The sequence below is a fragment of the Centruroides vittatus genome, unplaced genomic scaffold (genome assembly GCF_030686945.1).
Source record: "Centruroides vittatus isolate TY-2023 unplaced genomic scaffold, ASM3068694v2 contig_458, whole genome shotgun sequence".
Classification (NCBI taxonomy): domain Eukaryota; kingdom Metazoa; phylum Arthropoda; class Arachnida; order Scorpiones; family Buthidae; genus Centruroides; species Centruroides vittatus.
The window spans coordinates 404,971-418,830 of NW_027122254.1; the positions used below are offsets into that span (position 1 = coordinate 404,971).

Consider the following 13,860-nt stretch of genomic DNA (forward strand, 5'->3'; position numbering starts at 1 on the left):
AATTTATGTTATTAATCTATTGATTTGATAGGAGAAATACCCCATAAAGGCTATATTCGTGTTGTTAGCCTCAATTTAAACCATTACAATGGTTAAAACTAAACATTTGACCCAGGGCCGGATTTACATAGGGACACTTGGGACCGGTGCTCAGGGCCCCCACAAAACTATGCATAATTTTTAAACATAACTATGCATATTTAAACATAATTTTTTTTTTCATATTACTGCGACAGCCTAGTGAGGCCTAATCATGAGGACCACAGACAAAGAAAACCAAACCCGGGAAAAAAAACCTATGAAACATCGGATAATTTCGGGGAAAAAATTTTACGTAGGCATTTTTCAATTAAATTAAAATAATTAGTTTTACACAATAAAATATATGTATGTTTACAATAACCTTATTTTTAAATGAAATTTACAACTTCCTAGTTGAAAGTGCAGTATTTTGTGTAAATTTTCTAAATCATTAAATTTGCCTACTCTTAAAGGGGGGCCCCACCGAATTTGTGCCCAGGGCACCTGGATTGGTAAATCCGGCCCTGATTGGACCCAAAACATGGGTCTCACCACAATGGCCAATATGGATGAGGGTTGAGAAATACTTCCTACACGCAAATTACTATAAATCATGAGTATAGACAGTATTTGAATTCGTAACCCTCATTGCAATAAAATGCTATTGTATTATGGTAGTTTCGAGACTGGCATCCAGCATGTGGAGCATCATTGTTGTGACTTTCAGCTGCAATATATATGAGATCTTTCCTTTCTCTTACAAAATAGTACATTTTAAGAAACGAAACACTAAACTGTAGCCTCGTATCGTGAGGCCCTTTTTACTTCTCTTGTTATCTATTGGAATCAAAGAAGAATATTGAGAAAATCTTAGATGATAATTTTTATTCAGATTTCTGTAATTAATTTGAATAAAATTTAATTATACTCCATTTTAATACTCGCAAACATTACACAGGTTCTCTCAGTTAACAGAAATTTTCAAATACAAACAGAATATTCTCATATTGTGCTGATAAACCTTCAATAAACAATCGAAAAATAGAAAATCAATACAGTAAAATCTATACGTGTGCCATCAAAATCTATTCTAATTTGTTTCTTAACATATATATATATATATATATATGTGTGTCTTATCAATTTTGCTTCTGTACATTAAAGCAAATTAACATTTAACAAAATCCGATTATTTTGAATATCCAGATGATTCCTAGAAAAGCAATATTACATTACGATGATGAATTTAAGAGTTGAAGTCCATTAAAAATTACAAAGATTACCTGACGAAGAGAGAGATCAGAATCGCATCTTTGTAATTCCTCTCTTACCAATCTTTCCATCTGTTGCTTCTTTGTTCGATCATCCATGTGTTCATTCTACAGTTTAAAACATGAAAATTAAATACAAAAACTAATTAAATATCGAATAAAATAATTATTAAATTAACCTCAGAAATCGTATCGAGTATCTTATTCATGTTTTCTCTTCTCTTTACTTTGGCTTTCTCCATGGCTTGCATCTTTTCCAACACCAGATCGATTTTAGAAACGATGTTTATAATCGATTGTTCCATTTTATCCACGCGATTACAAAGCCTGAATATATTTTAAATATTTAAATTATATCTTTAATTAATTATACGTAGAACACAACATGACCTACATGTTGTATTCTTCTTTGGAGGCTACCATATTTGGGTCGACTCCTAATTCGCCGCTGCCTCCTGCTGAATTTTGATGAATTTCTCGATCCAGTTGAACTTTCTGGCCTTCTAAGTCGGCTAACATGTACTTTGTTTCTCTTTCATCCAAGATTCGATCACCATTGACATCATATTTAGCAAACAGCATCTCAATCTCCATATCAGTAAAATTCTTCCTAAACAGATGAATGGAAGATGGAAGATTAAACATTGCTAAAAACTCCAAAATTCACGGATTTAAAGCAGGAGAGTAAAACCTAAAGAAAATTAAGAATTAAAGAGCAAAATTTCTAATCTTACTCCTTTAAAGTACGCCTAACTTCTTCAAAAGATAGCTGACAATCTCCATCAGTATCAGCTAACTTCAATGCATTCTGTAAATCCACCAATTGATCTCTCTTTCCTAGTTTCCCCAAAATATTATTATATCCCTAAAAAGTTTTAAAATAGTTGAAAATTTTTCTAAATTAATTAAATATATACGTAAATATTGGTGTAATAATTTACTCGTTTGAAATAATCGACGATTTCAAACTCGTTCTTCTGGTTGGATAACTCTGTCTTGACTTCTGCATATGTGTCATTGATGATGGCTAGAAACATGTTCTAAGAGATAGCAATGATAAATCTCTAAAAATTTTTATATTATTACAAAATATAGGACCATTTTTTGAAATGTGACTCACCATTAAAACAAAGAAAACGAAGAATACATAACTTAGAAAGTAAATCGGTCCCAAAATCCGATTTGCGGCTTCTAGATCATAAAAATTGAAATCACCCAAAATCAATCGGAGCAGAGTAAATCTGAAAAAGAATTTTGCTAATTAATCATCAACGTTTATAATTTTTACAAGTTTAAATTCATATTTGACTACAGAATTCACTTACACTGCTTTAACAAATGTGCTGTAATCGAAAACTTGAGTGCCAAAAAGAAGATAACCCAATTGTGCAAAGGCAAAAAAGACGATAAAAAACATGACGCCAAAACCAGCAACGTCTTTTGAACACTGCAAATAGATCAAAGTAATGAAAACTATTGTTTCGAAAAATATAAACCATGTAAACCAACGATGTACAAACCCTAGAGAGCGTAGATGAAAGTTGAGTCATGGTTTTATTGAAGCTTATATATTTAAAAACCTTAATCCAAGCAAGAAATGCAGTGCAGGCTACAAGGTTGTTGAATTGTGTTTGCCAATATCCTAAAAATTCAAAATTTGAATAGTCTTCTGGTGTATTAATCAAATTATCCAAGAGACGATTAACTGCTGATGTGCGGAACACGCTGAACCCAATACAAATGATGGAAGTCTGAAAATTTTGTAGAAAATTGCTAAATATTGCTGTATAAAAAAGCAATTTTATTAAAATATTTACACTACTTACTATTACAACAAGTAAATCCATCAAATTCCAGAATCCTTTGAAGTAAGAGCACTTATTCTTTTTTATCTAGGGATGCATTACTCGTGATTTTGATGAAGACAGCTCAAGAAATGTATTCAAAAATATACTAACCTCTAATATTTCTTCGATAGTGTAGTAAATTATGAAAACGCAAAAGGCAATTTCGCATCCGAGCACAATATAGTCAGATGCTGAAACGTAACGCAACAGTTTAACCGTTCTGAAACTCCAGGATGGTATCATTCCTCCTGTAGCTGGAAACTCGAATACGATTCTGTTATAAATGAATATAAATTGTTTTATTTGCTTATGTTTACATAAAGTAAGTTAAGTTTGCAACATAATAAAGAAAATTGTGAAGATTTCCTATTATGCAATACGACGATTCAATATGGTTCTCCAATTGCAACGCGTTATAACACCGTGTTGCAACGCATTTCTTTTGCAACGATTTTCATGTCATTCCCAGAAAATCGCTTAATTCAGTATAATTAAGCAAGAGTTATGATATAATTGAATTTTCATTATAATTTTTGCATTTTATTAATGTTGCAACTTACTTGACCACGCAAAACAAATTCAAATTTGCATTGTAAGTAGTAAAATCTAGAAAAACAGCCCTCGTAGCTCTGGTCAACCAGAGATTCTTCTTTAAAATAGCCATTTTCTCCTTTGATGTATTTTTATCAGTTCCAAGATCAACATAAGATCCTGCTCCACTATAAGTAGCTAGTAGACCCCAGTGTTTAGAGCCATTCATTTCTTTCTCTGTATGGTATGTCCATCTAATATTAGCAAAAAATGGGAGAAGTTAGATGTTCATTTTTTATCATCTTATACAGTAAAAGTTACAATTATACCCACTCGGTGCCATTGAGCATGCCGAAAGGCTTGGTATCTTCAATACTTGGATCATAAACATCGTAACATTCGGATATGGAAGAAGTGAAATCCGGATGAACGGAACACGAATCGTTTCTAACCCTCAACTGACGTAATCTGGGAGAACCCAGAAGATAGTTTTCATACAATATATTCCTGTCTTGCATCACTGTAGGATCGTCGTTGTACCACGTTTCCCAATAGAGACATTCGTGCATCACGTATTGCTCGAACTGTAAAAGATTTTGAAACACGTTTTACACTATTCTAGAAAAAAAAAATACAACGAAAAATATGTATACGTAAATGATTACCCTCCAGAAATCTATGACTTGAGTAGAACCCTTCACATTATTCCTTGTGTCTTCGTAAGGAGTTTCCAAAAATAACTCACTAATCACTTTAGTTAAGTAATACATTGTTGGGCTCATCATTCCAAAGGTTACTGTTGATAAATATTATAATTCTTATAAAAAGTCCTATAAAAACACTCGATTCGTAATGTATTAGAAGAGGTTGATTGATGAAATAAAGCAACGCAATCTTTGAGGGATCCGGAGGCCTTAAAGGTTCAACGCGACGCGTGTTAAGCGCAGCGCCACGCTGCGCTTAACACGCGTCGCGTTGAACCTTTTCATATGAAATCAACAGAAATTTAATTTTATTTTCAAAATAATAATAATAAATTTAAAGAGTTTACACGCTTTATAAAATAATTTATTATTTTAATAAATTAAATTCTCATATTTTTAATTAATTGGAAGCGAATTTAAAATGTCACACAGCGCGCTCGCAAAAATTTAAAATATTAGATTTTATCACGAAAGAAATGATATTTTAACAATCATTTACTTTATAAAACATTGTATTTGTAGCGGATAATTTCTATTTCTCATAAACTACTATTTACTTTATTAGTTACGGGTATAAAGCAATTTCTAAGAAGCGCGACGTCAGTATATGTGGTCAAATATGACAGTAACGACAAATTCTCAAGGAATGGTTATCCGCGCTTTATCACAAATAAAGTACGAAATATAAATAAAGAGTGCGTGAATATAATTAAATATCTTACTTTTAAATATTTAAACCGAAATAATAACAATAAATTAAGTAAGTTAAGACTCTATGCTTACTTACATATACACAGTATAATAAGAAAAATCAGGTATAAGAAAAGTTCTTTTACTGTTGTCCTAATTATCCATTCTCTGTCATTTTCTGCGCCTTTTTTCATATCCCGCGTGGCAAATATACCTAAAAAACATTAAATATTTAATTTATGACAAATTTTAAACACGAAAGGCAAAACCCATCCACTCACAACAACTCACTTTAATAGAATTATCGCTCACATTCTAAAGAGGTGTATATAGATTTGTGTCAAAATAGTTCAAAATTCGTTCAAAATCATTAAAAAATTAATTAAAAACTTGATTATAACATAAAAATCATTAAATATTTATACAAAAGTATATAATTTTTTCTTTAAAATTCACAGAAATTTTAGCAAATTTTTAATCTTATTCTTAAACAGATTGAGTTGATAAAAAGTGGAACATTATCATACGTAAAGGTTAAGTTTTATAAATTTATATCGATTTATGGATAATTTACGAGTTAATTATGCATTTTTTTTTTTTTTTTTTTTTTTTTTTTTTTTGCTGAATTGTAAAGAGGGGGAGAGTTGATCACGTGACGATCGATGTAACGAAATTAACCTTCAGATATCCTGGACGATCACGCAAAGGTGCTCATCCTGTTTAATGCCTTGTTACCATAGCAGAGATTTGAAACATAGTTTTCGTGACTCGAATCTATCGGAATTGTCACTTAAAAAATAAAATTAAAATTAAATAAATACGTGAGTTCTACTCTAATTAATGCCGAATTTTTTCGTTGTGGTTCTATGCCAAAATTAAATTTCGATGCTAAAAATGTACTGGACAGTTTACAACACGATAGCACTTTTTGTTTCTATATAAACACGCGTAAACAATCGCTTAATACATTTGTTTGTGCGTGTCTGCCCATAAGGGTGCAGGTAGAGCATCTCTGTAACTCGTGGTAAGGGGTCAAAAATAAAATAGGTATTTCACTAAAGAGGATGGGGAAAAGGGTATTTGCTTCTTGATGGTGCGCGGTTCCTCTGAAACTAAAGATGATGGGGCTCCTTCTATCTTCCACTGGTATTTCTCCAGAAAGGCCGTGGTGAGACCCATTTTTTGTGGGTCAAGAAGACGTGAGTCACCACCAGAGAGAATACATATAGAAGGCCTGAGTAAAGGCCTTCTATATGTACGTGAAGCACGCGATAAAAGCCTCCTCTCGTTGATTCAAAAAGAGGTGGGTTATTACTGCAAGGGGTTGAGGAACCTAGAGAGTGTGATTTTGGGAGGAATCATTATTAATTCAAAGAGAAATGAGCCATCACCAGAGAGGGTTTGAGCTTCCAGATTGCCTTGATGAAGGCCTACCTCTCCTCAATTTAAAGGAAGGTGAACCATCAATACTAGAATTTCAAGAAGTTAATATCGAGATTTTACCTCCTTTCACTCGGACACAGACTATTTTCGTAGGAAGAACACACGTATGGGACCCTTAATCTGTGGACGCGCGAGGTGGAGCCCATTTTTTTAAGGAGGGATGAACCAGAGTCAGGGGTGTTCTATAATTCTTAAAAGCGATCCTGTAAATGTTCAGTACATTAATAGAGAATAAAGAGTCTTTATGATAAATTATATCGAGAATCTAATAAATTTTAATTTGAAAGATAAAAGTTTTATAAAGATAAATCGATATAATAACCTTTAACGTTTTTAGGAAATTAAATATTAAAAACGACTCTGGAATTTATAAAGTTATATTTATTACGTGTCTATTTTGAAACTTGAAAATTTATTTTTTTAAATGGAATAATTATTTTTTTTTAAATTACCATAGCTTTTATAACTGATAATAAGTAGTAGTAGTATAAAAAAAATCACCAGCAATTTAATTTCCAAGAAATTTTGCGTGAACTCAAACAGACAGAAACGATAAAATTAACTTTAAAATTTAAATTTTTCTTTTTTTAACTTCTAGGACAAGGATCGTAAGGAAACTTTTCAGTAAAACTTAGGACAGGAGGAATATTCAGGGAAAACTTAAGACAGGGAGAACTTCTCAGGGAAATTTAGGCTATGAGAAACTCTTCAGGAAACTTAGAACAGAAAGCATATTTACAAAATACTTATTTAAAAGGAAAACAGAATCATTCGATATGAGCTTATATTGGGAAAGACAATTTTTAGTGTATACAAAAATTTACACAGCCATGTTCTGATAGGGGTGCCCACCAGTGACCTAGTGGATAAAATCACTGGAGTTGGTAGCGGGTCCTCGTTTCGCGCCTGATCAATGGGCTGGCTGACTAGGATTTTCGAGTTTTCTTCACGTGGCCTATACCTAAGAAAACAGTTTTCCTTGGAAAGTTCTCTAGGAAGGCATTCCCTTTGACAGGTCGACTTCGTATTGCTTTGCCTTATCCCATCAAGCCAACCCAGATAAGGATACATGATAGCCTATCTGCATCTAGACGATGCAATCTCACTTTTTTTTTTAGGTCCTGTACACAACGTTTTAATACGAGAACGAAATACAACTCTTTAGACCTAAATATCTCTTCGAGATTACTAAAAAGTGTATTGAAATATGGGTAGACAGCTGACAGGCGAACAGATAATGAAAAAATAAAAAATTTAAAAATTTTAGTATTAAAACTAGGACCTAATCAAGTTGAAAGAAGTGTATAAGCAAATAAAAATGGTTTAAAAAACAATGTTTTACGCAATTTTCATTCGAAATTAATCTGTCTGTCACGCTATACAATAAAGTATGAATTCGTAGAAAAATGCACTTAATAAATTTTAATTTCTGAATTAAAATCCCCCACAAAAAACACAAAATTTGACAATTTTTTAACGGTTTGTAACATCATTAACATATAAAATCAATAAAAATAAATTATTTTGATTTAAAATAATTTGGCTGCAATTTTAAAAACTTGTAGACCTATAAATTCCCACTGTCTGTCCGTCTGTTTGTCCTCCCTTAATTTGGAGAACAGTGTTAGATAGATGAAAGTTGAGGCAAGATATGAAAAGCTTCGGGGCAGAAGGCCTCGATTAACTATATACAAACTTCTAGTAAGGCCCGGAAGTCACGTAATTTCAATTAAAAATTTTTTCCAGAACGAAGTTATATCGATAACCGGTATGACTCTATTGTTAATAGAAAAAGTGTGATGTAGAGGGGAAGGCGCCAGGGCCGGATTTGGGCATTTCGAGGCCCTAAGTTGAACTTTGTGTGAGGCCCTAAGCTTCAGCTGACGTAGCTTACTTGTAAATCCGGCTCTACAAGATACTAATAATTTGAGATCCAGATGATATATTTAAATTAAATAATTTAAAAATATGATTAAAATTTAATCATACATCTTCTAAATCATATATTTTACTTGTAAATTAAAGACACAGTCGATTCAAAAGACCACCATTTTATTACGTGCTTTTAAATTAAAACATTTGGACGACCTGACCTTTCTTTTTAGGCTACTTGGCCGCCTCTAGTTAAAAAAACACAAAATTATCCAATTAAAAATATAAAATTTTCTAAAAAACTGAAATAGGTTGGTCTTACGACGTCTTCTAATAGTGTTCCATCCTGTTCCATTCGGGTCTTTTGGTCAATGGTGGTCTTTTGAACCGACTGTGTCTTTAATTTACAAGAAATAATTTAGCCATCCGACGAAAAAAACAGGAACATATATTTTACATTTATCTTTTATTTTTAATTATTTATCCGTTGTCTGTCCGTCACTCTCTATATGCAAATAATTGCAGAGGAATGCAGTCAGTGATTATACTTTTACTCATTTGTGATGCATAAACTATATCCTGCAACAATATAAAGCTCTAGCAGACAGATAAACTGTTCCAAAATTTATTTTAAAAAAACAATTAAACGTTGTCCTTTGTGTTAACCATTTATCCTGAAGATCCATCAAGGAGTACAACAATCTTTGAAGCTCTAGCTCGTTAAACAATGGATCTAACAGTATAAAAAACCGTAATTAACACCGTTTTAACAAGAAAAGGTCATAAAGATTGTTTTTAGGATAGAAAATTCGAATTGGGAATAGTTTATTTGAAACAAAACCCCTACTCAACCTTCTGTAAAACAAATCCCAGTCATTGTAGGCTTGAAAGGAAGATTGAAGATTGTAATTTCTGAAGGGTTTTTAATGGTTAAACAATTAAATTTTATCGTTATCTTACTCTTACCTCTTATACCAGTTATGAAGCCATGCCAGCATCCAACTCTTTCAGATTCTGGAATAATGTCCGTTTCATCGGTTGCTTCGTAGGGATCTTCAGTGTTATAAGCATCCATATCCTTCTCCCCCGTGTTATTTCTTGTAGTCCAAGCGGGTCTGCTGTTTTTATCTTGATTATTCATTTTATTTTTAAAATTTTCTTAATGTAAACCAACGTTCCTCATGAATTGTTTCTTCTCCAATGATGTGTTAAGTGTCCTCGTTCGAATAAACAAAAGCACACGTTGCTATGATACTGATATTATCATATCTCGCTAAGTCATGCAAATTGTAAATTTAGGGAAGAAGAAAAAATATACATAAATATGAGTCTAGTGTAATAATTAAATGGGAATAAAATAATTTCTTTAATTGTTTAAATTAATTAATAGAAATTTTAAGAGACTTCAGTAAAAATATTCGTAACGAATTTTTTAAAATATATTTTATTATGTAACAATTAAAATATGTTTAATTTTTTTTATTAATTTATTCTATTTTAATTGTAAAATAATAATTTTTGTATTTAATTATTATAAAAATCATTTTTTTAATAAAATTTATAAAATATCACAACAGATGGCGCCACTAAAAATTTTAGTTTTAAGGGGTACTTAACGCTTCCTCCTACAATAATCCATTTCTAAATTTACAATTCTTCTTTAAAAACTAGAGAGATTTCCCATAATTTAACAGAATTACTCCTCTTAAGCTCTTATTATTATGTGGTATTTTTATGCACGCTTTAAAGTTGCATATTTATGCAATTAATTTAATGACGAAATTTTCTTGAAAGGACCATTGGTTAAGTTCTGCAAGAAATAATTTAAAAAATTAAAACGACAGAAGCACATTAGATACTGCCTGAGAGCAAATCAGAATAACTTATAATGAGAATGGGGCACTAAAGGCCCTCATATAAAAACTTTCGACTTAAAAATCCTTCAATAATATTTTTTCCTCTTTAGAAATAATTATTTTTTAGGAATGATTATTTAATTTAATAATTTTTTAAAATTTCCTCTTAAAAATTATTTTTTATAAAAGAAAATGCTCTGTAGTACCCTCGTATTGCAAAGGCTGATATTTGTCAAAAATTTCACATATAATATTATTCAGTAAATTGCTGAAAATGTTTTCTATCAAAAAGTATCAAGAAACTTCATAGAAACTTCACAAAAAAAATTTTACTAACTTAAACATCCCGGACTACATCAAGTTGGATCCGCTAGCTACAGTGGAAAGATGCATTCAAAAAAAAATATATATATATACATTCCAAAGCAAATAAACACTTTTACATTCATAAAAAACGCACATAGAATAAAGAAATTTAAAAAAAATCATTTTGATAAAAGTAAACGATGCAAACCGAATCCATTGCGGAGTAAAGGAATAAAGAAGAGAATAAAGAAAGAGGAAAAAAAAAGGAGAGCATTCTATAAAAGTTTCGATACTTGGAAATCGGAAAACTTCACAAAGTTCTGATGCAATTTACATATTCTTCGTCCCCCTTTCCGGAAAAGATCCGGACCAGTTGGTTAAAAAAAATAACCTAGGACATCAACAGTACTATATTTACATAAGACGGAAGGATGGACTAGTGTCAATGAGATCCGCCCCGACTTTTGCTGGTGCTGTTTTAGAAAACCGTTGGGCTGTGCTTACTCCTCATGAATATTCTGACAACCTCTATCTCTCCTCTGACAACTCGATTGTGATTGCAGCATATATACAGATAGATAACTTGACAGGACGAGTGATGAATCGACTAGTCGTAATACTGATTCGATTAAGGGTACACTAACATGCAAATTTAACCAAAATATTCCTTCCTTTTCTGTAAACTTTTAGACATACAGACGTCTCGGGCATTTCCATAAGTTCTAGAACGTTACTGATAACTTTTTTCACTATATTAACCGTGGAAAAAGTTGGTTTTCTACGTCCAAACAGATTGCCACTCGCTACATTATTGTTGTTTATGCCCGTAAATCTGGACAAAATCTTTATATTATTATTAAATATGTTATTTTTAAAGGATTTTCTTTATTATTTTTACTTAATTTTTGCTTATTTCGTGTTCAAATTTTCTCTTTTGCGCTTATGATTTCTGATGGAAACCATATTCTTTAAGATCCGTAGTGATTTAATCTGATGATGGACGCGCATGACATTGTAAATTATAGCGATAAATCAATAATTTCCATCGAAAATTAATTAATTTTTAAGTAAAATTAATTTATTACTCTTCAAATTTGCGATATATGAAGTGAATAAGTGAAGTTGTGATTTTGGGGAGTCTATTTCCTCGCTAAATTATTCCTTCCCCCGGCATATATACATCAAATTATGCAAATTATGTACAGAAAACGTTCACAATTCTTCGTATTTTTATAAAGGAAAATTAAATTTCGAGACAATTTCTTTGTTGTAACACAGTTTAAATCGGTTCGTGTGTGTGTGGTCTATTATTATGCAAATTAACCGTAGATCATTGTTCAAGGCGTTTGTATCGCTTCCATTATATAAAAAGTTTAATATTATAATTGCTTGTATTTACAGTTTTAAAGTTTTTTTCAGATTTTATGGCAGATTTTAGCGTATTGTTTCTTATTAAAAGTTCGATTTTCCATTTGTTTCTCTGCTTTTAATTACGGTGTAAAGGCTTGTACCAAGTCTCCAAATAGCTCTAAATTAACAAATTAACCATCAAAATAGTCAATTTTACGAGATTAAAAGTTAAAATTTATGAGAATAAAAGTGGGAGATAGAAACTTTTAATATTTTCTAATAAAAACTTTCAATTTTTACTTCAAAATCGAGGAGACGTAACGAGAAAAATAAGCGATAAAGGCACAAGGTGGAAGGCTCTTAACGTTCTACAAGTGAATGATTCGATTGAGAGACGTGGCAACACGCAAATTTAACCTCAAAAACATCATTTCCCATTTCAAACTTTTAGAGAAAATCATAAGTTGGCATCGAAAACGATGGAGAAGCGAACGATGCTACAATCACGAAGATGGAAGGAACAGGAAGAGCAAGGGGAGGAGATGAGGAGGAGGAGGAGGAGGAGGAGAAAAAAGGGAGGCAAACAAAGCGAATGTTTCTTTTACAGAGATTAATTTGAGATGTAGAATAGGCGAATGGTTTTTATTGCTCTTTTTAATGTGCTATTGTCGTGTATTATTCTTTCCGGAGGTCTAATTGACATTGTGCCTTATGCCATACGTATGACAAGTACATCAATCTTGAAAAATTTCTCAGATCCCGCAGAGTTTGGAGGGGGGATTGAAAGAATTCTTAACTCTTCATGCACATCGGTAGAAGGTTGTCTCAAAAGGATTACGAACCATTGCTCCCTACAGTGAACTTAACCACAGTCGAAAGAATCTGAAGAATGGAGAGGGTGGTCATGCATTGTTTTTTCCTTTTCTAGTCGGGGGAGACGGGAAGTCCGTAATTCTCTTATTTATTGATCATCGTTTGTTTTGTAACACTCCGATAAGGCTCGTTAACTTTCCTATAGGGTCTATACTTGGACACAGACCGAGATAATTTCTTTGCTAATCACTGCGCCTCATCCACAGACAAGAAGTTGCATAATGAAAAGAGAGGCACAGAAGAGGGGGAAAAAAGAGAAGATATGAAGTAGAGAATACCTCTCGCTCCCTTCTGTGTGTGTTGAAGAAAATGTTTTTAATGGAATTTTAAGGAAATTATGTCGATTAACTCTTTTGAATATGCTCTTTTTTATGTTTATTAAAGGTTTATTGGAGCGTGGACGACGTTTTCTATAACAGAATTCGAACTCTGCATACGTTTATTGTAGTTTGCAGCGTAATTAATTAATATTTTTGTAGATATATCTATAAATACGAGTAGAAATTTTAATTGGGAGTTCTTCCAACTGGTAGATCGTGAGCTAATTTACCAATTTGCACAGTTTTCCCACTGAAAAGGGTTGAGAAACCACATCTCAGTTAAGATTTTTGGATTCGATTTGATAGAAATGCAATTTTTCTGTTTTTTTTTTTTTTTTTTTTTTTAATACATCTTCTTTTCTCTTCCTTTCTACATCCGAAAGTACTGTAGGAAACACAAAACTGTAGTTTTGTGTTTCCTACAGTCGAATCATTGTTTCGTGCGTAATTTAGAAGTATCCTAGAACATGTATAGAAACTCTAACGTTTCTCACCCAGCAGATGAGGCTAAAATTAGTTGAGAAATTAAAGTTAATGAGGTTTTAACAAAGAATTAAATAGTAAAAAGCCTCAAAAATCAAATTTTGCGCGTTGTAAAATAACGCGCGGAATTTATTAAATATCGAAACGACAATAAAAAAATGTCAACGAACAGACACATGGACGGTTTTCTTAAAAGATTTACGAAATAAAAACAATCAGACGAAGAATTAAGAACATTTTCGACTGCATCAATTAGCGTAGAAGGCGATAATTAAGTGGAAAAAAAGTAAACA

General features: G+C 31.9%; 1 protein-coding gene across 1 annotated transcript; it reads right to left on the reverse strand.

Moving 5' to 3' along the window:
- Positions 1-938: 938 nt before the first annotated feature.
- Positions 939-9,591, reverse strand: LOC136977399 (polycystin-2-like). Its single transcript, XM_067272866.1, has 16 exons — positions 9,346-9,591; positions 5,162-5,278; positions 4,336-4,466; positions 4,004-4,254; positions 3,700-3,924; positions 3,251-3,413; positions 3,119-3,184; positions 2,813-3,043; positions 2,618-2,739; positions 2,413-2,533; positions 2,234-2,332; positions 2,027-2,157; positions 1,687-1,902; positions 1,472-1,619; positions 1,305-1,400; positions 939-1,234 (listed from the first exon to the last, which is right to left on the reverse strand). The coding sequence occupies exons 1-16, from the start codon at positions 9,518-9,520 to the stop codon at positions 1,211-1,213; spliced, it is 2,316 nt and encodes a 771-aa protein (XP_067128967.1). The 5' UTR covers positions 9,521-9,591; the 3' UTR covers positions 939-1,210.
- Positions 9,592-13,860: the final 4,269 nt, after the last annotated feature.

Coding starts and splice junctions, on each gene's coding strand:
- LOC136977399 (XM_067272866.1), bottom strand. CDS start 9,520: ATGAATAATCAAGATAAAAACAGCAGACCCGCTTGGACTACAAGAAAT. Junction 3,414..3,699: donor AATTTGTTTTGCGTGGTCAA/GTAAGTTGCAAC, acceptor CATTTATAACAG/AATCGTATTCGAGTTTCCAG. Junction 2,534..2,617: donor AGCACATTTGTTAAAGCAGT/GTAAGTGAATTC, acceptor ATTCTTTTTCAG/ATTTACTCTGCTCCGATTGA.